This window comes from Triplophysa dalaica, chromosome 19 (assembly GCF_015846415.1).
Source record: "Triplophysa dalaica isolate WHDGS20190420 chromosome 19, ASM1584641v1, whole genome shotgun sequence".
Classification (NCBI taxonomy): Eukaryota; Metazoa; Chordata; class Actinopteri; order Cypriniformes; family Nemacheilidae; genus Triplophysa; species Triplophysa dalaica.
Window position 1 is genome coordinate 1,510,932 of NC_079560.1, and position 27,902 is coordinate 1,538,833.

Sequence of the window (27,902 nt, forward strand, 5' to 3'; positions counted from 1 at the left end):
GTGTGAAGAGTAAATGAAAAACATTCCTGCTCATGAGGGCAACAGTGTTATCAGAGAGAAAATGAAAAGAGAATGAGATGAGATGAGATAAGGTTAGTCCTGCTGTCAGACAGGTGAGAGGTGAGACCCCTGCTGCAGGACCACAGACAATATCAGATTAACACACGAATGCTCTTCAGTGAACCTGTTGTGAAAAATATGAATTTTGAGTATTTGTGCACTTTACCCAGAAAGACGAGCCAACACATAACAATCTGATGTCATTGGAAAACCTTTTAGTTTCTCTGTTTCTTTCTTTAGTTCTTTAAAAAGTTACTGATGCTTTGGAGAACTAATACACGGATCTAAATAATGCAAAGAAAGCAACATCTTACTATCACAAAAATACACAACAAAATTATTTCATCAAGCATAGATAAGCAAACTATTTTATATGTACTTCAAGCCTAAATTGGGTCACTTTTAGTTTAGTTCGCTTTACATATCCTTTGTGTTTTTTCTAGGCACATGTTTTATTGCACAGATATATAGGAAAAAACACAGAACAATATCAGACAAATATCACACTAAGTTTTTCTATACTTCTTTAGTTTTAGTTAAAATAATAACTGAGCACTTTAATGAAATATTCTTGCGAGGGATTTTTTAATTGTGTAGGTCTGGGTTTTAGTTTCTGGGTTTAACCTGCATCTGAACATCAATATGAGTTATAGAACTACTGGCCTCAATGACTGTCAAATCCAAATGTATTCACACAGAAGAACTCCACCAAGCAATGTTCGTGGCGTGCTAAGTTTTATTTTTTTGTCGATCCCAGCAGTTGATGTCAACACAACGCCGTCTGTTTTTGTTTTTTGTTTTGTCTGAGCCGAGTTGTTTTTAGCATCTCTGGATGCCTGATTTATCAAGATGCTGCTGCCCGGCGCGACCGGCCCGTCTCTCCGTGAGTCGCTTATGTCACATATCACAAAATAAACCCACTAAAGCTTTTTCCACTCCATATCACCTTCATAGTGCATTTAGATTTCAAGATTTGACAAAAAAGGACGAGAAATATCAGCAATCTTGTGATTTTTCAAATCAGTTCTATTACACGTGAATCTGATCTGGTGGAGCATTTTTGTATTAAATGTCACTGTGTAAATTCTGTGTATATCATTTCTTTTGTATATTGTAACAGTTTTTATTGTCTATATATTGTATTGTGTTTCGTGTATTTGTTTTAGTGAATGAATGACACCAGATTTTCCGAATTCTAATGTAGAATAGAAATGTAATTCATCCTTCAGTTGGTTATAAAACATGACCTTTGACATCAATGACAGCAAACCAAGCAGCTAATGCTATATATCATTTTTCAAGGAAAGGTTTATCAAGATATTAATTTAGTCCATTTGTTATTCTGTTATATCTCTCAACGTTTTTAAAGCTGTCATGAGTTGGTGTTGAGGTGACAGCCGTGTGTTTGTTTATGTTTGTAATAAAGCGTCTCCCTGCAGTCGTGTGAGGTCGAGGCGTCTGTCCGGGTTTCCTGGTCAGCACACGATTTAGACGCTTTAGCAGCGTTCGGATTACACGAGCGGAGACCGGCATGACACTAATACCCAAGAATACCCTCCAGACACGCTCGCATGTGACCCGAGAGACAAACATTCTTACTTAACCTTTATTTTGTACTTTTTCTAATAATTTCATAATCATTTACCTTTGGGTCCATCTGCCAGGCTGTCGGGTTCAGATGGAATCTGGGGCTGTGAATGAAGGTCTCTGTCTCTCGGGGCCGGTCAGGTCAGAGCAGGCTTACAGCCCTAATCCCCCCACCAGACGTCCATATCAGGAGAGACAGTAGGAGGTGTGGCGGCAGTCTAGACGGGGCCACAGACGAGCCCCTCCCCCAGAGTCCTGCTGTTCCTGCCACACATTCAACCCCCGGGGCAGTTGATTTAGACAGAGGGAATGTGCTCTCGCAGTAACCCAATCACATCGGCAACGTCATTTATAAAGAGCTTTAACTAGAACATGAAGCCATCTTCTGTGGTTTACTGAGAGACGCTGGTCTTTAAAATCATCAAGGTCAACGTAAAAACAAACTTAAAGGATCGTTGAACCAAAAATGACAATACGCTGATTCTGTAATTTATTCCAAACCTGTATGTGCTTCTTTCTTATGCAAACCACAAAAGAAGATATTTTGAAGAACGTTGATAACGAAACAACATTGACTACCGTTGTGTGAACGCAAAACCACAGAGACATTTCTCAAAATATCTTTGTATGTGTTCCACTGAAGAAAGACTCACATACAGGTTTACGACCACATGAGAGAGAATAAATGATGACAGAATTTTCATTTTTGGTTGAACTATTTCAAGCAACACCAAAAGATACAAATTCCAAAGAAATTCCAAAGCATTTTGAGTATTTTTTGTTTTATTTTGGCATTTCTCTTGTCTGCATTTATATTAAGCAAAGTGCATCTTCTCATTGTCTGGTCAACACATTGCACAATACATAAATAACAATGCATATAAAACTTCGTATTTACACGTAATAATATATTTATATTTAACATAAAATACATCTTAGCTTTAATTTCACTTAATTAAATCTTCAATAAAGTCTTTTATTCAACCAGTCCAAGTGAGTTTTCCTTTGCGTTCTCTCGGGATGAAAAGAAAACCGTAGTCCGCGAAAGGTAAGGGCTAGTCCGTTTCCACGGCGATGAAGGAATGGCTCGGCGTTATCGGTTATTGAATATGACCTCGAGCCAGCAGGGGCAGCTACTGATGAACTGTCTGGTGTAGCATTGCCCCCAGCCCTTCACAAAACTGATCTGCACGGTGAAAACCGTCGGCGGCTGCAGACTGAACTCGTGGTCGTTGGGTCTCCGCAAGCTTTTCGCCTTCTCGAAGTCGAAGGCCTTTATGGAGAATCCGGGGAACACTTTATGCACCAGCAGCGTCCTTGAGTCCGGGTTGTCCAGTGTGGCCGACTTGATGAAGATGGGATAGCAACTGCGGTTGTACACCCAAACGCCGTCGGCCTCGCGACTGAGCTGGATGCCGTAGCCGATCTTGGCCCGGACCGTTTGCACCAGCTGGCTCTTGTTGTCGGACGCCAGCTGACCCAAGCAAAAGCCCGTGCCTTGAGGTAGGTCGTAAAAAATGTCCAAAGACGACTCCTGGACGGAATAGAGTCGCCCCACGCGGGTCTTCTCCTCCCAATACGCCACGACGCACCAGTGAGGCTGTTCTCCACGTTCCTGAAGAGCCAGAGAGTCTGCGGAGAGATGAAGACACTGGGTTAGATAAGATGCCAGGTCGAGCAAATGAAAGATAAAACGTGATGAGAGAAGAGGGGAGATCTTTAGTTCAAAGAAAACACACGCACAAGCTCTTTTTGTTCTGCCAAACATATCGAGCATCTTTAATATCGGCGTTCATGAGAGACGCTGTGGGAATGTGAGGAATCTGACTCTCATCCAGAGTCTGTTTACACACGCATTCGCCCGTTCCTTACGCCAACATCCCTCCTCGTTTTGTGATGTCACGACTGCCAATTCATGACAACCCCAAAAACATGCAGCTCAAATATTCAATAACGTGCAAAAGATGTCAAGAACTCCCAGAATCCTCTAGCGAGACGTCAATTAGCTAGAGCTGTCATTATAACCCTCACAAACCGTGATTTGACATGATATTAATATCACGATATTCTATGTATAAACAAGAGCGTAGTGTACATACAAACATAATATACAGGTGAGGGGTGGTTAGTCTGTCTGGGCTTGTCAGCACGTCTCAAACCACTATGGTACTCTCTCTCTTTCTCTCTCTCTCTCTCTCTCTCTCTCTCTCACACACACACCAGCATAACGTACAGACTCCAGACCTGCTCACAGCTGCTCATTATGACAGGTTGACACACAACGCGCATCCTAAATCAGACCTTCAGAACAAACTTAAATACAGTCAACACAATGTTTAGCTGTTGTTTGTTTGGTTGCTATGTGCTGCACTGGTGCTATTTTAATCTTGATAGTTCACCGGTCTCTGTTATGACACCATTAACCCAACACACACACAACAAATTCACACGTCAAATCCAAAACTCTAGGTGTAAGTAGACTGTGTGAGTGTGTATTGCTGTGACAACCACACTTTATCAAATGTAACATTACACACAAATTACCAACAATCACACAAAAATACTACTGCACAGGTACACAAATGTGTGTGTATGAATGGATGTTTTGTATGTGTGTGGCGTCTGTGTGTCCGTCGGTTGAGTGACCAAGGTGTCACTGACTGACATGGTGACAGCCAGACGCAGAGTGTGTCCTAAAATAGAGTGTGCAACATGACACACACACACACACACACATCACATGAGTGGGTCAATGGCAGTTAAGGATCACATCTTGTGTAACCTCCAGTTTTCAATGGACATCCTGAATTGTGTTAGTTTAAATTCTCTCTCTCTCTCTCTCTCTCTCTCCCTCTTATTCTCTCTCTCTCTCTCTCTCTCTCTCTCTCTCTCTCCCTCTCTCTTGAAATGTGCTTTTTTTATATTTCAAAAGTTACAATGTATCACCAAAACATATGCAAATGTTACAAATAACAACTCAAATGCAGCAAATTGTAAAATAGTACAAGACACAAATTCACACACACACACACACACACACACACACACACACATCACATGAGTGGGTCAATGGCAGTTAAGGATCAAATCTTGTGTAACCTCCAGTCTTCAATGGACATCCTGAATTGTGTTAGTTTAAATTCTCTCTCTCTCTCTCTCTCTCTCTCTCTCTCTCTCTCTCTCTCTCTCTCCCTCTTATTCTCTCTCTCTCTCTCTCTCTCTCTCTCTCTCCCTCTCTCTTGTGCTTTTTTTATATTTCAAAAGTTACAATGTATCACCAAAACATATGCAAATGTTACAAATAACAACTCAAATGCAGCAAATTGTAAAATAGTACAAGACACAAATTCACACACACACACACACACACACACACACACACACATCACATGAGTGGGTCAATGGCAGTTAAGGATCAAATCTTGTGTAACCTCCAGTCTTCAATGGACATCCTGAATTGTGTTAGTTTAAATTCTCTCTCTCTCTCTCTCTCTCTCTCTCTCTCTCTCTCTCCCTCTTATTCTCTCTCTCTCTCTCTCTCTCTCTCTCTCCCTCTCTCTTGTGCTTTTTTTATATTTCAAAAGTTACAATGTATCACCAAAACATATGCAAATGTTACAAATAACAACTCAAATGCAGCAAATTGTAAAATAGTACAAGACACAAATTCACACACACACACACACACACACACACACACACACACACTCTCACGTCTTTGTTTGAGGTTGAGCTGAAGTCAAATCTCCATTTAGAACTGAACTGCCTCAGGTAACAAACCATCTTTCCTCAATCCACACTGACTCCCTTTAGTCTGAGCACTCACATACCAAACACACGCACACGCGGTGGCTTACGTTTTCTCAGAACATTGGGGCAAAGTTTTTCCTTTTAAGGAGACTCAGCTTTTTAAACAGTCAATTTGTACATCAACTGAGAAAAACAGCACAAAAGAGAGTTTGGACATCTAATGGAATCACACACACACACAGTCGCTCAGCAGTCTGGAAAAGTTAATGATTATTTCTGTCTGTCTCCACGCACACGTGCACGCGCACACACACACAGATGAGGAAAGTCAGTGGGTTTTATCGATCGCTTCTCGTCTTGTCTGTGTACGTGGCTCTGAGTCGCACGCCTGCCAAAGGACGCGTGACTCCAACGACAAACACCTGCACAAAAGTGTCTATCACACTACACGCTTTCCACAATGACACCACATAAAGTCTAGCGTGTGCAGCTACGGTTTGCATTTAAAATCTCCAAAGACATATATGAGCAGTCTTGCAAAATTCCAGCTAAACAAATAAAGCTGGCGGCAGAAGCCTCTGATGTGTGTGTCGATTACAGCTCCAAAAATATGATCTTTTCCCCGGGCGTTATCTCACACACACACGCTTTCAACAGAGAGAACGACACGCAGACAGACACGAGAGACAAATGTTTGGCAGAGCGTCTTTGTTTGGAAGTCAATAAAGGAAACTGCCAATTAGTGTGAGAGCCATTACATAACACACACAAACTCAGGAAAACCTGCAACGCAAAGGAAATACTTCACATCAGCCTCCATTGTGCACTAACAAACAGAAAAGACATTCGGATTTTACAGCGTTTTTCACTGTATACTGTACATAGGTGTGTTGGGGTGAGGAAATGGCTGTTTATGACTGAACACGCAGAGGTCAAAGGTCAGAGAACTATCAGCACCATTTAAAAGCAGGAAAGTGCCTTACTACATATTTATAAAGTCATAAAAAAGTCCTGTTTAATTCAAACAGTTTCAGTCCCATGCTTAGATTTTAGAATACAAGAAGTCAGAGATAGATCTCCAGAACGTCTCCAAAACGTCCAGATCACGTCTTTTCAACGCGGTCACTTAACATGTGTATTCGTCTGGAGCATCACTGCTTCATGATATCACTGAGGTATGACTTCGACCCACACACGCACAATGGTCAGGACAGACTGCCGCCCTTGTTCACAATCCAGGATGTTAAACATCACCGTGGGAACCAAATCGTTGCGTGTACATGTGTGTGTGTGTGTGTTTGTTTTAGACAACCAGTCGGGCAGGTTGAATGTAGGAAGCTTTTGATTGTTGAAGCTTTGTTGTGTTGTTTAAAAGCATTTAATTATATTCCAGATTTCAATCATTCATTCATCTGGAGGCGTGCTACGAGCAGCGAGTCAGACCGGAGACGTTTCTCATCACTGAGTGTCATCAACGGTATTGTGGTTTGAGAAAATGTTTGTTGTTTATGATGTCTGTGTCTACCCGAGGGCATGGCGGATACATCACAATAAACAACTTCTTTTTTGCATTTCTTTACTTCCCGTTGAGTTTTATTTGTTTTGCACGCTTGTTTTTCTTTCGATTGATTAAAAACACCAAAAACATCATCCGCACTTCCAAATGTTTGTCGGACTAAGTCGTTCTAAGTAACGTCTTTGTGTCGTTTTCTTGAAATGTTTTCTTTCCGCTTTGCGGAGGCGACCGGGAGGCCCTACCCAAAGCTCAAGGCTTTTCCCTCCGAGGCATGATGTCATTTCCTGTGCTGGCCTTTCCTCCTCAGCTAACCCAAACAACCCTGGAATGAGACGGGAGGTTGTCACGGTAACACTGAGCTCTTTGGCTGTCAGCGTAGGCCCCCGAAGGGGCCGAGAAACATGCGGCCCTGCTGGGGTCTCTCGGCTCAAGCGTTCACGGGACATTTATAAAGACCTGATTGTGGCTCGTCGGAAATGTTTCAGGAACAGCCGTGATGCAACAATTTTCCAGACTCAAAAAATTTCCCTGTTCTCTCTAAAAGCACAAAATGACAAAAAGATGACTACTGAGAAGGCTGACAACCAGACCTTCCGCAGCGATGATTACCCAATCAGATTAGAGGAGATTTGGTTGTCACATCCATAAAAAACTGTAACGCAGACCAAAGGCTGTAAATACGCATGTCACATTTATATGAGATGAAAACAAAGGTAATTAAAAAGCTATTAGAAAGAGACTGTAATGCTTTGTTAGGCCTCAGATTACGATGAGGAAGAAAAAATATAGAAATGTAAGCCAAAACTAACAACCCCCCCCCCGTCTCTCTCTCAGGGAATTTAGTCTGTTGGTGTGGCTCTTTAAGTCAACTCTTAATAACTTCAGACTAACAGGGACAAACAACAGTCAGACAGTCTTATCCAACAATCCCCAACACACACACACGGGAAGATTATTATTATAATTTTAAATAATCAATTTGAATACCACTTATGTAAAAACTTCATGTAGATAACTATGGCTGAGATTAATAAAACAATCTTAGTAAAAAGGTTTGTTTACTTCATATGAAGAGTAAACACTCAACGTTTCTTTTCTGGACAGACTAAGTTCAGGATTTTCATTCAACACAACACAACGACTACACAACGTTAAGTGTGTGATAACACAAACTAAATCAACCTAAGGCCATAAGTGTTGCAAAAAATCGTGTCTCCAAATCTATCTACCTGTCTCTCTCTAAATATTCATTTTCAATTTAAAGTAAAACTTTATTTCTCTCTCTCGCTTCACACAGAGGTCAAGAGAGTGAATCAGAAGGTCAAATAGACATTTTCAGTGGAAACATTTTTACTTTTTGCTTGCGTGTCTAACTTTGCTTCCTCCTCTGCCAGAAAAAATGACACCCCCACCACACACACACTCTCCTCCATCGAACCTTTCCTCTCTCTGAGCTTCGATCTCTCACTTCAACAGGAAAACACAAGTTCTGAGATCTTATTGTACATCCAAACGGTTAACATGCTGCATATTGATGCTTTTCATGCAACAGCCATGACGTCAACCCTAAGCAAACAAATGAAATGTATAAATAAACGTGTTTTCTGTTAGAGGCCAGAATGGCTTTTCCTTCAGTAGAAATGCAGATTGAACTGGGGAGAGGAGGTGTCTGTTTGTTGTGTGTCGGCACAGTTTCATCCACACACACACAAAAAACATAAAACAAATGCCGGGGCCGTGGAGGCCAGAGAAGGGGACCGACACACACATTCACTGAATAACCCACACTCGACTCCTAGCTCTGTACTTTAACATGTGTTTATGTAAAGCTTCCATCAGTTAACCGCTCTTATCTGAAAAGCCCGAAAGACCCCTCACACACACGCCCAGCGCTGAATTAAACACCGTCATAAAAACTCTTTAAAGTCATCGTAATGAGAAACATCTGTATGCAGGATCCCAGCCCTCCCTCTCTCTCTCTCTCTGTTTCCCTCGCTCGCTCGTAAACACTCTTTCGTCTTGTGCGTGTGTCCAGAGCTACAGAAGAACACATAAAGGAACAGAAATGTATAGGATGATAGAAATATACGATGCTCTTACCTGAGAACCCCATAGGGGCTGAATAAACTGTTCCCCCGGTTTCAGTGGAAGCAGAACCTGGAGAATCTGTGGAGAAAGAGAATGACAGCTGTCAATCACAGGGCTAAAAAACCAGAGCGCCCCCTTTGACACGGTGTCAGAAAAACAGATCGGCCTGCTTTCAAGTACAACGTTCCACATTCAGTTTCCTCTGACTTGTGTTTTTCCGTGTAAAATGTGAGTCTTTGCCAAGAGCGCGGTTTGCGTGAGAGCTGTAACAGAAATACCCCGGATCGTATTTGGGATGAACTTCGGGGACGGGGTAGCCTTCAAACAGTCTCTAACAGACGAGAAAACGCAACGACTCTTTCATCGACCCATATGTTCTGATATGGGGTTTCGGTGTTTATTCTCAATCTAACAGTTGCACGTCATATCAGAACATCTCCCGGCGCAGCTCGCTCCGGAACTCTGCGGTTACCGTGGTGATTTTCGGTTGCCTGACCAATCGGATGCCGCATGCGTGCAGAAACGTGTGGAAGCCAATACTCACTATTTTAGTGTCGCTAAAGACAAGACGTCTAAACTTTTAGGTTTAAATGAAAAGGACAAATGTTTGCGATACAAGCAAAATTAGCGCAATAAACCTAGTTCCCGTACTTTAAATTTGTGGTCACATACAAAACAGACCCTCTTCTATATCAGAAAAAAACAATATTATCATTGAAATGCAAGTTTGTAATGCACATACAACAAGTCATTTTGGTTTGCAAATATACAATTAAATATACATAAGAATGGGTTAAATATAGGCCCCAACATAATCCAGCCACAGCACTTTTCTGAGGTGAGATTTTAACTTTTACTTTTAGAGAACGCTCCTAAATGTTTGTTAATTACGAAGTGAAGCAAAGATATTAATATTAACAACATGGCCGCCGAGTGTCGCGACTTCCGTAAGCGGACTTCGGTTGAACCCCTGAATCAAACTCTCTTTTAAACAGCTGTCTCGCTCATGTGCTGTGAAACACTCTCGCTTTGAATTTACTGTGAACATTATTACACGACACAGACTGTCGATTTTTATCTGTCTGTCAGTCTGTGGGTTTTACAGTAAAATCGCAAAAGACTGATCAAGATGAACAGGGTCACGTCCAATACACTATTAGTTCTAGTCTTGGCAAAACACAAAACTCTAAAACACATTAGAATACAAACACACAACACTGGGTAAAATAGCCTTTCTTAGTTGGCTATTACATCAACATTTTTCTTGTCTCATTGTGTATTAACTAGTTCAGAATGTCACCAGTATATTACACCAGTAAACCAAGTCTTGAAGCACAGCGAATGTTGTCTAGGTAGGCAGCTCACTGGGATTCAAAGGATAGTTCAGCCCGAAAACTGAGAGAGTTTTGGTATCGTTTACTCGACCTCATATCATAAGAAGAAGATCATCTTAAAAACAGTAAATTGAACCCCACTGATTTGAACGCAAGACATTTCTCAAAATATCTTCTTTGTGTTCCACAGCACAAAAACGAGTGGTTTAGTATCTTCGGTTAAACTTTGCTATCACTCTAACTATCTGTGGTAATGAAACCTTCTTTGTCATTAAAATGCATCTATTAGCATGCACGAATGTTCTAGAAGAGCGTTGCCAAACTTTCCGACTCTCTCGTTTGTGCTGCTCTGATTGTGAGCTTAAACCGATTGACATGCAAATGCGTTACATAGACGACGTCTCTTCGCGCCTCGCCGTCAGCGACGTGTGAACGTCGGATGGTTATGCGTGTGTGCGCGCGCGCGCCTGACAGACAGTCTCTTCGTCTCTCTACGTCCACGGATGACAAATAACTTCCTCTCTCAACTCTCTCTTTCAGTCGGAGAAAATCAACCGCCTGCTATTGTTCAGTCTGTCGTCCAAGAGCCGTACTACGCAGCTTATGGAAGTGTGTGCGTGTCCCCGCAGGAAACGTCCTCCCCAAATCGGCATTCCTGTCTTCCGCCACACTGCGTCTCTCGTTCGCTACCAAACTCGTAGAGTCATTCGCGCGCACACATTCGGTCATAAGTCCTATTATAAACATTGCCGGACACACGAATGACGGAAGAAATTCACGCAGACAGGATTTCAAAACAAGCACCCAGGCCGGGCTGAATTTCACGAGAAGCTCAAGCGGTTTCGGTGAAATACCGCGAGGGCTTTTGGCTAGAATATAGAGGGATCTTAACGAGACCGATGGGCACGAAACTTCGTTCTGGACTCTGCCAAATACAACACGCTCTCCGTGTTGCTTATCTGCAGTGAATACACAGGGCATACTTATGAAACGCAGCGTATTATGGGTAGAGAGAGAGAGAGAGAGAGTTCACCCAGAGGAAAGAAACAGGCACTCCCAAAACCTCCGATTAATTCGGAAGATAACTCAGCTCGGAGCTGTTCCCTTATGTGATCCATGCTTCCGCTTTTATACAAACTATTCATCTACTCTCTCTCTCTCTCTCTCTCTCTCTCCCTCTCGACCCTGCGGCAAAACATTCACGCAGACCCCCCCCCCCCCCAAAAAAAGTGGCACCGTGCCACCCTGTGACAGCTTCTTCTGTCTAAACTAAGTCATAACACATCGCACACAGATCTGGCATTACTGTCAGTGTACTTCACTGTCAGCGCACGACTACGGTATGATCGATTACAAGAACGGTCCAAATAATACCGTGCGCGCCTTAACGAGCGGTTTTACCACGGAACGTTCGCGCCAGAACACAGACACATGCTGAGACGATATTTGACCAGGAAAAATAATAGACAGACCGGAAAATACACTCATCGGGAACAAACTGATGGAATTCGCCCGTGTGACGTCACCGGCCTCTTGTTGCGTCACAACTCCGACTAAAACCGTATTGAAATGCACACGCTTGACATTGAATTCGATATAAAACTTCGACTTACCAGGTGGTTTAAGAAAGTCCGTGGGATATTTCGAGTAGGGGGGCGGGGGGGATTCTGGAAAGAGAGAGAGAAGAGTGCAGTGAGTGGAGATGTGGGCTGATGATAAGGCCTGGCATTCTCCAGCAGAAGAAGTGTTTGTGTAGTGTTGAGGGTTAGAGGCAGGACAGCTCTGATAAACACACAGCCGCCTGGCGCCAGACACACACACACACACACACACCGATCACTGCGAACTAACTTCACACAGCTTTAAAGTGTGTTGTGTAAACAAATAAACCAATAATAAACTAAACCTGAAACTACAAACAAACGGTTGTTTAATCGACAATTCAGAACTAGGTATTGGAAAACTATTAAACTATCATGCAGGCCATGTGAGGTTTATCTGCCTACAATATTTATTACAAGACACAAATAATAAAGGATGCGCACTTCTGCCAAATAAGTGCCTTAAAAATGAATGATGTAGCCGACTCCATTGGTTATGCGTTGAATAATTATTTTCAGTTCTTATATTTTTAACTCTTAAACGAGGACCTATATTTACCTTTTAATGTCTTCACATTTAAAACTGCAATAATGACATACATGACAAAAAACTATCTCATTTATATGACATACTGCATCATATCTCTCTCAAATGCATATATTAAAGAACGCAAGGCGACGTCTTACCGAGCTCGCACAGTCTGCTCATATGATGCGGGTTGCAGCACACGAGCTCTGGGTTGATTTTCCCGTAAGATTCACAGCACGACAGTCTTTTTAATTCCGAGGAGTGCCGGAGGTCCGGCCACCGGAACACTTTGTAGATCAGCAGCGGCAGCGCGTACGACTGTTGACCCAGCCGGGCGTCCACTTTAGCGGGCAGCAGGAGGCAGGGGCTCTTCGCTCCCCCCTTGGACTCCACCGCCTGCAAAAGCACATCCAGCTGTTTCTCTTTGATCTTCTTCAGGATGGAGTAGGTCAGGGCTTTCAGTTCGGCCTCGGTGCCGGGGTTCGGCTTACCCGGTTTCCCGAGGCAGCAGCCTGCGGTGCCGCGCGTCCCGGTGTCCGCGTCGCCCTCCGCGGGCGCACGGCTTCTCCAGAGTCGCCGGACGAGCCCCGATCGTTTGGTCCTGAACATGCGGGACGGCGAGAGGGTTCCCCGGCTAAAAAACGGCCATTTTGTCCGCAAATCATGAAGATCTCGGGGTCCGAGTCCGGAGCCGGAGAGGACGCGGCGGAGAAACGGCGAGCAGGAGACGCGCAGGCGATCTGTTTCATGCGCCAGTCTTTAATATTTCACTAACCGAACCGACACGAAACGAAACAAGAACCCGTTTTAGATCCAAAACACTCAAATCTACCCGCAGATTGTTCGGTTTGGTGCAGATAACGCGTTCGCTCTGATGTCACCGTGAAGACAAATCCACGAAACGGTCCGATATTAATCCACACGAACACTGATCCTGTTCCGTTCCTCCAGATATCACCAAATCGTGTGCCCCTTTTCTTCAAGCCGAATCCGCGGATCTGATCCAGTTGGCACCGGCGTAAAATTCCACCTCTGAGAAACGAAGAAAGTATTTTAAGCGCTTGTGTTTCCTAACGAATCTGGGCTTTGAAATGTTACGACGCTCGGAATATCCAAAAAAATCCTCGTTCAGATCAGATTATCCCAAATCATAAATGCGTGGAGACCCCGAGCCTGGGAAACGACAAGCGAGTTGATCAGAACTAAAACACTGAACGACAAGAATAAGAGCAGGCGCCTCTCTCTCTCTCTCTGTGTGTGTGTGCGCGCGTCTCTGTGTCTCTCATTGGCGCGCCGCGGGTCATGTGGTTGTCTAGACACCCTGTCGCTTTGAAAAAAAAGAACAGGCAGGAAAAAAGTGATTGTGTTGCGCAAAAATGAAACAAAGTAACACGCAACATCAGACGGGATGCATTTGGCAAAGAGTTTACAAAGTTACGAAGTAACGCGCGCTTAACAGATGTATTAGATAAATAAAGTCTAACACGAGCTCAGGCTGGAGAAATCACACACACACACACACACACACACTGGCGCCAAGCACACAGGTACACTCACATTAAGTATGAAGCACGCACAAGGATGTCACACAATCATTACACTCAACAAATATTTCTTATGCAGTCGTGACATTTCAGAAGAGAACACAACTCTCCTCCAGAACAGTTTGTGGGTCAATTTAAAAAACATTACATGGAATGTGCTACAAATATATTGTGTTAACGTCTACTGTATGGGTGCATCATTGAACAAAGTATAAATGTGTTGTTTTTAAGAATTATTATTATAAACACGTTAAGAATGATTAAACTATACATTTATATATACAACATTAACATTTATCCTGATTAATGTTGACTTTGGCGGTGTTTGTGAATGATCGCCGCCTAGCGGTGACAAATAAACACCTCTCATGGACAACTGACCCAACAAAATACTTCTAATGTTTTACTGACGCAACTAACATTTCTCTGTTTGCATTTACGAAGCATTTGTAGCCGAGTTTAATAAATATAAGAGTACATGAAGAAATTTGCAAAACTACGTACTGGAAGAAAGAAATACAGAGTAGCTTGTCCACGGAGATAAAGGTTGGGCTTGATAAATGGAGTTAAAATAAGGTTGGAGGACACGCATGAAGTAAAATGATCTAATAACGAGGAAGAGCAATATTAATAGGGTTTTTCTCACACTTAATCCATAAGGGACACTCGGCCATTCATTGTAAAGGTCAAACCCCCACCAAGCAAACAGAATAAAGTAGTTCCGCGGGTGTTTTTAAAGGGTTGAGGGAGGTCACGCCCTCTGATCAATGGAAAGACACAATGGCGCGCGCCGGGTGACTGCAGGGTGACAGACGGGCGGCGCGCGGACACCGTCGCGCCTCACGTCACAAGGACTATTATGACGCAGCACAAGTGTGGCCTGACGCTTCGCGAGCACTTTACTAACGGAATGACATAATCATTAACGGAATGACATTGTGACACAATAATCAAACGAAACGAATAAACGTGCTCATCAAATACAGAAAGTGACTAAAGGAAAACGGTCCTGAACAAAGACAATAAACTAGGACAGAATATTGTATATAAAGTTCATGCAATGGGTATTGTATCATATCTTCGGACTTTAGTAGCCATCCCATAATGGACAGAGAGAGATAAGATCATGTTTGTGGTGAAGACAGAGCGCTGTTGTATTACAGACAGTCTGTGTGGCTGCAGGGCGCTGGAGAGGAAGATAATGATGATGATGATGATGATGATGGCTCGCTATTGTTCGTGGATTCCCCACTGGCGCCGCGCGAGCTCATGTCACACATTCTCACATGAAGTCGGTCTTTTTTTCTATATTAAAAAATAAGAGTCTTTGCTAACTTTCTGTTGAATTTAACTTCTTCCCTCATGTATTCTTCATTTGTTTATACGTGTTCGTTCAATTCTTTTAACGTTGATGTGTCAAGATCAAGGCGGATGGGTAGTCCTTCATTTTATCTCTGCACCTGATTTTAGTTTGAGCTGTAGATGTTGTTCATCTAAACACAGTATTGAATGTTACTCACGGCTTTATATTGTTATTTCACATTTTATGTTATATTTCATCTTTACCCAGCACATCCAAATATACATTTTTAAGACAACGTTACGTTTTTCAACTTTTTTTGTCGTTCTAAATTGCGTCAGGCGTATTTCACTGGTTTTCTGCAAACTGGACATTGAAACAAGTGTGTGAGCTGTGGTTTCAGAGAAAGTCTGAGACAGATTAATGGACTGCTGCTGGCAGGTCTGACATGAGCCGAACGTGACGTGACCACAGGAAAGCTCTGTTTGGATGAGGTCAGAGGTCAGACGGATGGGCTGGTGACATTAAACCAGATAATGTAGAGAAATGTTTGAGTGGATTTTCTTTGGACTCAAACAACAGATTCAGCCTCACATCAGTATTATTATTATTTTCTATCATATTATCCTCAATGAAAATAACAATGTTTCGACATCTGAATGCACCAGATGCATTAAAAACAAATTTTTAAACAATATTAAGCAGAAATGTGTTGTAGTCGAGTTCAATGCGGTTTCTTTTCTGGACAATTTTGTCCTCTGATAACTATTAATTTGTTAACTTAAATGCAAGATAATTCTCCCAGATTTTCTATTATTATTTTAGGATGCATTGTCCTTTCACCAGCTGAGAGGTTTGATAGAGAGACTGCAGTAAAAGGGAAGTGTGCTGGAAACAGGGAAGTCTAGCGTTGAACACAAACAGAAATAAACTCCCTCTCGCGCTCCGTCGCCCCAGATGGGACGCCATATGCTGGGCTCTATCCGCCGGCTGACTCTCTCTCTCTGTCAATGAAAGGTATCGTAAAGACGAAACTTCTGAGAGTCTGTTGACCTCTAGACCTCAGTTTTATGAGTCTTATATGACATTGAATTGCTCTGTTAAACTTCAAGCCGTATACTCGAGTCGTTCAGAAAAGAATGTAGCCGACAAGAGCTCAGTGATGCATTTAGAAAAAGACACCTGTTTGATCAAGAAGAAAAATCTGAAAGTGTTTTCCATCAAATGAGCCCTTTTTTAAAATGATAAACAATTCTAATCTGATGATTCCATAAACAACCAACACTTATCAGTAAGCTCACCGTCTGAATGACAATGCTCTGCTTTTAGAAGATGACAGGATGGTGAAGGTTCCTGTGTGACGCCACCTTTAATGTTTCTTTTAAACTGTGCCAAATGCCAATAGCATCACGGTTGCTATGGTGATGCCCCAGCTGTGTCGGAGTGGGTGGGGATTGTAGACTGACCCAGACGAATGACCTGTCGACTGTCTCCAACGCACTTATCGGGAAATACCCAGACAAACAGAGACACAAAGACACACGCAGAGACATTTGTTCACAAATCTATTAATGTTAACGGGTAAAACTATCCATAATGTAACAAGGAGACATATATATTCAAAATATATTCTTTACAACAAAAAGTTTCTTAATCATTATGCAAAACAATGAAATTCTTATAATAATTTAATCAGATGTTTCTTTTGTAATCAACATGCAAATCAATCATAGACAACATAGAAGTGATTCAACATGACTTGTTTACATGTCTTAAATGCTTTCTCATTCACTTTTGATAAAAGTGTCGGCTAAATGAGTAAATGTATTTTCTTTAAAGCATGAAATTGAACTGTTGGAATTTGTGACATCAATGTTCTTTGTTCAGAAGTTTTTCGTTATAACGACAACATCAATTGCAGAATATTTCTATGGTTTGGCTTGAAGGATTTCTCCAGAACAGGTGTACAGCGGGAAACAATGCAGTGCAACCAATTGTAAACGTTACAATGCTTGCCTCATGAAACATTCATCTGTGTGGTACAGTTGATACTCTGACTGACCGTATACATTTGTTCGTATTCCTATACATCACTATACCGTCGGACAGGAACCCAAGATTAAAAATGACCCCCATTAACAATTCCAAGTGAAAAGGCCCCGAGCAGCGGCTTGCAGATCTACACATCATTACAAATGCAGCGGGTGCAATAAAATACATCATTTTCTAGTTTCTTTTGTCTGATCATAAAAATTCATCTTATTAATGAACACGATGCCACAGTCTGCTGGGAATATGATACTCACAATCCCACAGAACACTTTACTACTGCTATCAACCTGAAAGACAGAGCCAGGGATAGAGAAGGTGACCTCACAGGTAACAAAAAGAATCTCGCTGCAGTGAAACCTTCAGCATCTTTATCAGCCATTTTCAGGATTGTCACATCCACAACGGTACATAGGCTATTCCTCATGAACGGACTGAAGAAAATAATGTAAGTATTTTAAATTCTATAAAGAGACATCGCTTCTCTATTTATTGGATATTATTGCTTCAGGTTTGTGCATTTTATTTCTCAGAAATCCTACAAAATGAGTTGTCTCCCAAAAAACATTTGTCATTTTTGTCACATCCATGGTCATTTGCCTTTTCTAAAATACTATATTTGACTGATATTTTTCACATGTTTAGTCTCTATCAACAAGGGTTTAGCAAAATATAAACCAGATGGTTCAATATATTCGTAACAAATAGATTCTCTGAGTGTTTTTATGTCACATAATGCAAAATGTCACATCCATAACGCCGGAATGGCCCATTTGTTCAAATATATATAAATAAGCACTTTATTAAAAATAAAAACTCTATTAAGGGTTCTTAACAGCAATGGAGGAATTATTTTGGTTCCACAAAAAAAGAACCATGAATTCTCACCTTTTAAAGACGGAAGAACCTTTTCCACTACTTTCATGCAGCAGAAAGTTTCTGTAGATGTCAAAGGTTTCTATATAGAATCCTACATGTTTGAGAATGACGGATGTTTGATCTATAAAAGAACATTTCATTAGAAAATAGAAATGAGCTTTTTCTTTTGCTTTATGAGGAATAAAACTGATACTTGGCTCGACAAACACCAGCTCCTTATAATAAAATAACCGAAATAAAGAGATCTTGATCAAATGAGGGACATTTGCAAACCTTTAAGACACAGATACACTTTTTTCTAATAGAAAGTCTTCTTTCTCCTTGACCTGTAATTACAGTAAGCGTCGACTTCCCGAACATTCCTGCAGTGGAACACTAGAACCTCAAGAGAGAAACCGGCCGGAGGAAAAAAGTGTTCTCAGCTTTTATCTCTTAAATGACTCATTATAATGGCGGCAGACAATCAGAAAGAAAAACAAATAAAACAAACACTCATGAAAGAGTCATTTATTATTTCACGTTTTGTTAGAAGAGAAAACATTCATGCGTGAGTGCAGCGCGAGACATCAATATTGCTTTTCAGAAGAGAAAGTCAAATGAAATAAATCTAATATTATCACGCATAACATAAGAGCTGTTGTGAACTTTAGAAGGATATTAAAGTAGAGATAATATTACGGTGTACAGGTTTATTATAGGTTTATATTGACACCTATATGTACACAATCACACAAAAATAACTGTTTCTGGCTAGCAATGATATAGTAAATAATAACCTATTTGCAAAATTGTCATCAGTAGGAATTTTATTTTGAAACTGAATTGAACTGAAAAGGCCAATAATATTGTTTACTCTGGTGCATTGTAACAGGTGATGACATAATTTCAAACATGTCATATATACAGTATGTATTTTTTGGGGGGTGAACCTTTAAGTCACCTTAAAAAACAACAAAATGTCCAATATTATGATTATACGCTTTTTATTAGTTGTATTTCACATTAGAGAAACTCTATGGAACTAAATGAAACAAAACTAAATGTAATATTGGAAACGCATGGAAAAAAATAACAACTAAAACCAAATGTCTAGATGTGGGATAGTTCACCCAAAAAAGAAAATTCTGTCATGTTGTTCCAAATCTGTATGAATTTCTTTGTTAAGTTGAACACTGAGAAATATATCTGGAAGAATGCTTGGAACCAAACAGTTCTTGGACCCCATTAACTACCACAGTAGATATAAATGGTAGTCAAAAGTACCCCAGAACTGTTTTCTGTTTTCTACATTCTTCAAAATATCTTCTTTTGTGTTCAACAGAACAAAAAAAATATAAAGTAATTTTTTCTACTATGTGAAACAAAGAAATACAGATTTGGAACAACTTGAGGGTGAGTAATGATGACAATTCTTTTATTTTTGAGTGAACTATCCCTTTAAAATCTGTGAATGATTCTGAATGATCCAGTTTCGCCAACTTGAAATCTTTATTGAAACAGATGTGAAACTGAAAGATGACCTCTGGTGAGTTTGTGCTGTGTAACAGGGACGTCATGAAGTAACCGAGTTGACGAGTCGAGCCTACACTCATTCATTTCAACTTTCATGGCCTGACCTTAAAATAAAGAGCAACAACCAATGAATAATAGATGCTAACACTACGAACAAATGTGCTCTGTTTATACAATAATGTACATGCAAATAACCAAATTTATATATATACATAAATCAGACACTCGGCTGCATTTACATGTGAAAGAGGCTTAAGCTTTATTACACAAATATCTAAATATGTTCATATTATCTCGAACCTAATTTAAATATTCTTCTCGACTGGAAAGATAAACCACAAAACATCCATAAACAAAATCAATTTATAAAAAATGGTTTGGTTTATCTTTGCTCATATGAAGATTATATACGGGTAATATTTGAGCACAATTAACAAAAGGTAGTGACAATAAATAAATTAATTTAAAACAGCAAAGCGTCCTATAAAACAACCGAAAATATATATGTATTCATCCCCTGCCTATATGACTTTGTGATATGTGATCAATCTGTGCATGATATGCAACAAACATCTTATTGGGTCTTCGCAAAGCAAAAAACAGATTGATCAGTAGTTAACTGAAAAAGATTTGTTTACATTTTCCTCTCAAAGCACAAAACATAAACAGAAATGATGACGAGTGTCAGTATAAACAAACCATAAGACATCAGGCCTGTGATGAGAACGCACATTTGTACCATTCCCACAATTCAGTGCAGCCAGTGTTTGGGGGATCACGTGTCCTGTATATCAGGATGACAAGGATGGAAGCCTGTGAGCCCCACATGAACACACACACCAAAACAACTCATGACGGAGGCACTTCAGCGTCCGACACACACACACACAGTCAGACTGAAAAGTCTGAAAAGTCACGCTCAGTTTATGGCGAGTCCATGCTGAACAGCTCAATGCCCTGAGAGTTCCAGTAAAGACCAACACCAGAGTTAAAGACCAGCGACCAGACGTACGGGATGAAGAAATCCTCCGGCTGTTCTTCCTCCACGTATTTAAACTTCAGCTCTGGAAACTTCTGCAAGAGAGAGACAAACACACACACACTTCGTAAGATATCATATGGTGATCTGGAACACTGGATTCTGTGAAAATTGATAATAATATATGTACTGTTATCAGAAACATTTCTTTCTTCTTTACTACACTAACTGTGTTGACAAACAGATGAAAGAGAGTAAATGAAAAGTGTGAGGTGAGCGCTGAGTGTTTCCAGCGCAGGTCGTCTGTCAGCTGTGGGATCTCGTGTCACCAGGAGCTCTTTGAGTTTTGACGCAGGTGTAATTTCACACACCTGCGAGGTAAATAAACTTGACTTTGATTGATTATATGACACGCAGCAAGACCTCAGACGCTTCTCTTCGTGTTTGAACACAAGTCTCTTAACCTCTGGGAAAACAATACGTGTGGATTCTAACCCGAGCGGATCAGAGAGAGGACGAGAGGTGTTATCTAACAACAGACATCCAGAATTAACCCCTGTGACATGTGACTTCCTTGAGGACAGTTTGGATTTTCTCGTTTATTAATTAAACCAGGTTGCTCTTTCAAAGCTGAAGACACACTCAAAATAAAAAGTTTGCTGCTTGTTCTATTTACTTAACTTGCTTAAGTTTAATCAACACATCTTTCGGAAAATTTGGTCACAACATGATTTTTTTAATTTAACTGAATTCATTCATGTGTTGTGTTAACAAAAAACAGTTAAAATTGGGAAGAGGACTTATATTTCCCAGCATGCTTTGCGTTTAGCTACATTTTGAGAGATATTTTCTTAAATAGGTGGTATTTTATGCATTTTCAGTAAAATTAAACACTTGTTAGTGTTTAATGTTCTTTTAGTTTTAAGGTTTAGAAGAGTTTGTTATAGTTTTATTTTTGTGGTTACCATTATTCAGGAAATCGTTGTCTTTGGTTAGGTCGTGGTTACGCGGTAACAATCCTTTATTTGCATTTCTGTTGAGTAGTTCTATCAACTCAATATCCTCTTATAGAAGTAAAATTAAATAATGTCTAATTAATGTTAAAATTGTATAATATAAAAAAGTTCTTGAGTGCTTCCGTAACATGATCTAATTGATAAAATTGGGTATTTATATTGGTTTTATGTAAAATATGCGTGTAGATGACACAAATTAATTTAAACAAGTACGCTAGAAAGTCCATACAACAAGAATTTAAAGAGTCGTTTCAAACAAAGTAGATTTTGCTGGAGAAATGTAATTCAATTTTGTGGAAAAGTTTTCCTTAATTTAATTAAGTTTGTTCAACAACTTCTGCAACTTTGAGTGCATCTCATCGAAGTGTAAATGAATGGAGATCATAGAGGTGAAATAATCTGGATTTGGGTCAATTTCATGAGCAATGTTGGGATCTTCCATAATTATTGACGTTTGATGTCAGACTTGACAAATATGAGCTCAGACATGGTTGAAATCTCTTCTGGAACTCTAATGACAGAAACATTTGTGTCTTTATCTCAGAACACAACGGTTTCCATTCGCTCTCCATTTTGATGTCTAGGAGAAATAACCGAGCAGCTCGAGCCGGCTCAAAGCCTCACAACAGCCTTCACGCACAACACAGGATCAACCAAAACTAACAGCTGGGAGACGATGGCGACCCTACGGACTGTGACCCGACCCGAGCCCACGCTCAGGTGAGTGACAGGTAAGCTGGCCATCAGTATGAATAATTCACGCTGGTCCTCTCATATTCCCGCCGCTCTCATTGTGTGAGACAGAGGACGTATTGAAGCGCCTTCATATCTGACTCCACAGAAAGGGCTCAGAACTTGGCTGGACTCTCTGACTCCGGGTCCGCTGGCTCGGCTACACTGACGCTCTATTCACCGTCGGTCCGGCGCTTTCAAGAGCTGCGTAGCAAACGGAGCCGTCCCGTCATGCGGGGGAGGACACGGAGCGTCTCGCTTATCCAGCAAGGAGGGTTAAAAGGTCAAAGGCTTTCAGAACGGCTTCAATCCAATCTGAAATTCTTACGGCTCAATTTCACAAATAGAGAACAAACAAAACAAAAAAAACATTAGATTATGTGTACTGATGAAAACAAACACTTATGTCTTTGTCACATGGTGATCGTCTAATATTTTTAGTTTTTTACGATAGCATGGTTCTTAATAAACATTGTATTTGCCATTTTTATATTTTGTTTCCATAATGTTATGGTTCCAGAATATGACAAGAATCTTATTCAAATCATTTACGTGTTTCAGAAAACACATGTCAGCTGTAGACTGTGGACATAGGAAAAGAGAAATACAGACAAAATTAACTGGAATTATGTTAGACGGGAAAATGATCAAATAAATGGTATGAAGAAAATAAAAAAACCATCTAAAATAAAATATCCCAGCCACTTTGTGGAACGAAAATATGTGGTGGGCTAAAAATATGGTTAACTCTCCTAAAAGCTAAATCCAAAACAAACATAACAGTATTTTTATATAATGTAATACATTTAACAGACACATCTGTGAAAATTGAGTACTAAGGAAGCTTTTAAATGTGATATTGTTCACAGAATAACAATAGTTATCAAAAAAAAATATATATATTGCGGAATATTGTAAACATTTCTCGTGAACTTAGTTAAATACACTTTCAAACGAGTTGAGACGTAAAAGTGATTCTGAGATGTCCGGACAGGTATTAGTCTGACTAAAGGAAGCTTTGAAGCCACAGCGGGGGTCTCTCAACTCTCTAATGTTCTGTTAACTGAAGTCAAACTGTGTGTTTTCCTCAAACACTCACACGCGTCCCCCGCGGGCCCCAGTGTTTCCTGGGAAGAGAAGGGCCAGACAGTGCCCGGGCAGAATTGGCTCATGGTTGGCTGGACTCCAAGGTTGCCCCGTCACACACGCAAACACACACGCACGGATCTCAGTGGGGACAGTCCATAGGTGTAATGATATTTATTCTGTACAAACTGTAGGTTAAGGATAATTTAAAGTGCTTTTTTTTTTTACATTTTTTTGTATGATTTATAATCATTTATAATCTTTTTTTCCCCCATGGGTTCCTTGGTTTTGATCCCCACGGTCACACGTGTCCCCATGTGCTGATGTGTATTGAGTTTTAGGTCCTCAACGGGCTATAAAAACAAGGCCACACACACACGCACACTCACACACAGCAGACAGACTCTGGCCCGGTCACTCACATCACAGCCTTTTCTGTCGGCTCACAAACACACACACACTAAATTGGTCCGTCTCTTTACACACACACACACACACACAAGTATGCAAACATGATGTGAGTGTGTGTATGTGCTGGTGTGTCTATGGTTGTGTGTGTGTGTACACGTGTGAACTCGGCGCTGTAACTCTTTCATCATTTTCTGTATAGGAGCCAGAGTGTCTCAGTCTTATCACTACACAACACACACAACACAGAATTCCATCCCCTCCGTTACTCAGAACACGTCACATACTGCTTCTCTGTTTCTATACAACACACACACAGAGAGAGAGAGAGAGAGAGAGAGAGAGAGAGAGAGAGAGAGAGGGCATGAAAACAGAGGAAGAATATCAGTGCAGTGCTCCGGGCAGACTGGCTGGCCCTTGATGCTTCCTCTGGGTGTGTGTGTGTGTTGTGTTGTGTTCCAGGGAACATCCCACACACACACAGTTGCTCTCATGGGACTGTAATTCTGATAAGCGCTGCCCATTACATGCGTGTGTATGAGTCTGAGTGTCTAGACAAGAATTTTTCAATCTCAGTCTTGGGGGACACCGACGCAACCCCTAAACACACATACACACACACACACACACACACACATAAACGGATATAAAAATACGCAAGCAGACAGACACAAGGGGCAGATTACTAAAGAACACTGAGTACAGATGATCTTTAATATGACACATTACTCACAGTCTGTTTTGTTATATAAACAGTGAGTTAAGTGATAATATTTGTCATCTCATTGAGACTGATGGTACAGACGTATATTTCTCACTCATCTTATCAAGAGGCCAGGCAGGTAATTTTTTAATAAATAATTCTCAATTTGGATCCAAACCATTGAAGACTTGCAAATGACACAACCAGAAACATTAACACAATATAAAATGAATCGCTTCTGTTGAGTACATTTTTATTTTGTTTGATGTTAAATAAACACTAACGTTGGCGAGGTCACAATGCTTTATACAAGAAAGTTTGGATTTTTTCACTGACACAGACACCCTCGTGAGGGACACCATCCTAAAATGTTAATGTCCTATATCTTTTATAAACACTCAATTTATAAACTGAGAAAATAATAATATAAATCTAAATTATTTAATATTGCTACATTATTCTTTTATATATCTTTTATTTTGTAACAATGTTTAGTATATTTTTTATCTTCGTGTGATTATTCATTAGATTTTTTTGATTCGAAAGTAATCTGTTTGATATAAATTTTATATATTTAAAAATGAAGATTTTTAGACTTAATTCTAAATAATTAACTTCCGTTAACATTTATATTTCTTGATTATTTCATATTTTTTTCTCCGTTGTTTTCCTCTGACCCCAGTTTGAAATTAATTTCTCAGCTTTATGCCCCATTTTTTATTTTCATCTGCATTCTTATACATCTCTTTTTCATGTGAGAGCTCATGGTAGACCTGTTTTTAAACGGCTCACACATTAATAGCTAAAAACCCATTTCACTAAAGAGAAAGAGAATGAGATTTTTACTAGCAGAAGTGATGGCCATCTCTTTCCTGAACGATCATAAACACGACGAATGTCATCTGCGATCCCTGCAACAGTGAATGTGCGTTGGAACACGCAATTATTCTGTGGAGTAACGACACACGCTCTCCATTTGACCCGTGATTTAAAGGCAGCAGAGAGGATTGTGGGTAAGGATGAGCAGGTATCATGACATTTACGCCGCTCTTAAATCAGTGACAGATAAGAGCGTGTGTGTGTGTGATGTTCTGTTCTTCACATGTCATCAATCTGGTGTCTTGTAAAGGAGTAATGAACGGCCCCGCAGGAATCATTTGTGATAATGAAGATTACGCTTGACCTACAGTCATGATGGCATGTGTGTTCTCCCGGTCTCTCGCTCTCATTATTCTCACTCTCTCTCAACTGCTTAATTCAACCAGATTAAGTCGAAAAGTAAAAAAAAAAAAAAAACACCAAATGCAAATAAGAAAGCAAACGGAAACATTGTTTATTCGACGGACCAGCTGAACATTTTTCTTTGTTAAGATTCAAATGATGCGAGCGATCTACTTCAGCTCAGTGAATCTTATTGGCTGATGTGTTTTGGGATTTCCCCAATAATGCTGAATACGGTTTCACAGCTGTTGAAGGTGAATGTTCTCTGTTCAGCTGTCTTTGACCGGTGTGGCCGAAAGCTCATTTCAGTCACCATGTGTTGTTTCCATGTCAACAGCTGATGTTTGTGCATGCAGATGACTGTTATCACTGTGTGTGTGAAGCTGGTGAATTATTAAAACTGTGTATCTTTAAACAATGTTTTTCTCTATGAGGAAGTCAAATGTCACCGTTCTGTGGTTTGAAAGTGAGTAAAAAGGAGTGTAGATATCAGGTGTATGTGCGTGTGTACCTTCAGACGGTCTTTGGGCAGGGCCACAGCACCTTTCTTGATGACCTCTTGAACTCTTTCTACTGACAGGTCACTTCCTGCCTGCTCCAGACGCTGACTGAAGAATCCAATCACCTGCGAGACACACGCTTACATCATCACCACGGCAACATCACTGCATCCCAGCATCTCAACAGAAGGCACGCATACTGCACACTTCACAAATGAGTACAATGATAGTACACTATTCTAAACACAGCCAAATAAACTGTTGTGCGAGATTAGATGTTCTCTTAGATGGTGGCATCCCATGTAGACGGCTCGCTAGGGTTTGAGGTTCTTATCACACAGGTAAAGTCTCACCGTTTCGAGGTTCTGCATGATGTCCTGGAAGGAGGGGTGAGATCGGAACTGTTCGAAGAGCTCGCGTTTATAAAGCAGAGCGTAAAGAAGGTTGGGGTTGTAATGGAGCGAGTTACTCAGGCAGGAGTTTATGATCTCCAGCATCATTCTGATCACCTCCTCAATGACGTTCAGATCTTGAGCCTGAGGAACATACAGAGAACATTCTGTAAACATACCGCAGGTGTTCTGAATCTTCAAAGTGATCAAAAGAGTCAAACATGTAGCCTTGCTTAGTAATGCACATTTTAAAAAGAATTAATTCAAATATATAAAATGATGCAAATATAAAAAATAAAAAGAAATTCAAATATACTAAATAAAATAATGCAAATATGTAAAATGAAAAGTTATCCAAACATATAAAATAAAATACATATAGAGCAAATATAAAAAATAAAAATGTAATTCAAATATAAAAAATAATGCAAATATAAAAATAATAATTAATTCCAATACATAAAACAAAAATCATCCAAATACATAAAACGAAAAGTAATTCAAATGAATAAAACAAAATAATGCAAACATATAAAATAAAAACTTTTGGTCATCATTGGTCATAAAGCGTCTATGTAAATATGTTTGTCGCTGTCAATCTCAAACCTCAGATGTCCAAATTCGTTGGAAATTAAAAAAACACGGTGCTTATTAAATGACTGAATACCGTGTTGTTGACTTCACTTTTTAATACTTTAATTGGTTAGATACCAGTTCAGGCAAAAAAAAATATCCATCATGATATATGGAGATTTCAGAAGGAGAGCAGCGATATGATTGTTTCTGCATGTCTGTGATGACTTATAGGAGTCATATAATGAAGTTATCCCAGATTAAACCCTCCGCTCTGGGTCTGGGTTGCTCGCACCTTTCCTTCCTACCAGACGGAGGAAATTCCTTCCCTCCGTTCCCATGACGACCCCCTACACGTGGGAAAGATGTGCATACGCAGCAGTCGGGAACATTAACGGTGTGGGAGACTGTCGCCACTGTTATTAACCCAATTAAAGCAAATCCTTATGAAACTAGCACACTAATAACAAAAGTGCAGGCAGAAGAGGAGTACAGCAGACTTGTCTAGCCCAGCGGATTCTGACTCCTGACGCAAAAATGAGA

At 40.4% G+C, this 27,902-nt stretch overlaps 2 protein-coding genes across 4 annotated transcripts in view; both read right to left on the reverse strand.

Moving 5' to 3' along the window:
- Nucleotides 1-2,418: 2,418 nt before the first annotated feature.
- Nucleotides 2,419-13,721, reverse strand: smad7 (SMAD family member 7). 2 transcript variants are annotated; one of them, XM_056730453.1, is made up of 4 exons: nucleotides 12,624-13,721; nucleotides 11,949-12,002; nucleotides 9,014-9,079; nucleotides 2,419-3,279 (listed from the first exon to the last, which is right to left on the reverse strand). In XM_056730453.1, the coding sequence occupies exons 1-4, from the start codon at nucleotides 13,072-13,074 to the stop codon at nucleotides 2,741-2,743; spliced, it is 1,110 nt and encodes a 369-aa protein (XP_056586431.1). In that variant the 5' UTR covers nucleotides 13,075-13,721; the 3' UTR covers nucleotides 2,419-2,740. The 2 variants fall into 2 exon arrangements, with proteins under 2 accessions (XP_056586431.1, XP_056586432.1); XM_056730454.1 differs by lacking the exon at nucleotides 11,949-12,002.
- Nucleotides 13,722-19,203: 5,482 nt separating this feature from the next.
- The window catches only part of dym (dymeclin), a 36,394-nt gene continuing 27,695 nt past the window's right edge, over nucleotides 19,204-27,902 (reverse strand). For both annotated transcript variants that reach the window (XM_056730452.1, XM_056730451.1), the window contains exons 15-17: nucleotides 26,748-26,930; nucleotides 26,406-26,519; nucleotides 19,204-20,823 (exon numbers count right to left, since the gene is read on the reverse strand). In XM_056730452.1, coding sequence (XP_056586430.1) covers nucleotides 20,674-20,823; nucleotides 26,406-26,519; nucleotides 26,748-26,930 — 447 coding nt within the window. In that variant the 3' untranslated portion in view covers nucleotides 19,204-20,673. The remainder of the gene's footprint in view (nucleotides 20,824-26,405; nucleotides 26,520-26,747; nucleotides 26,931-27,902) is intronic.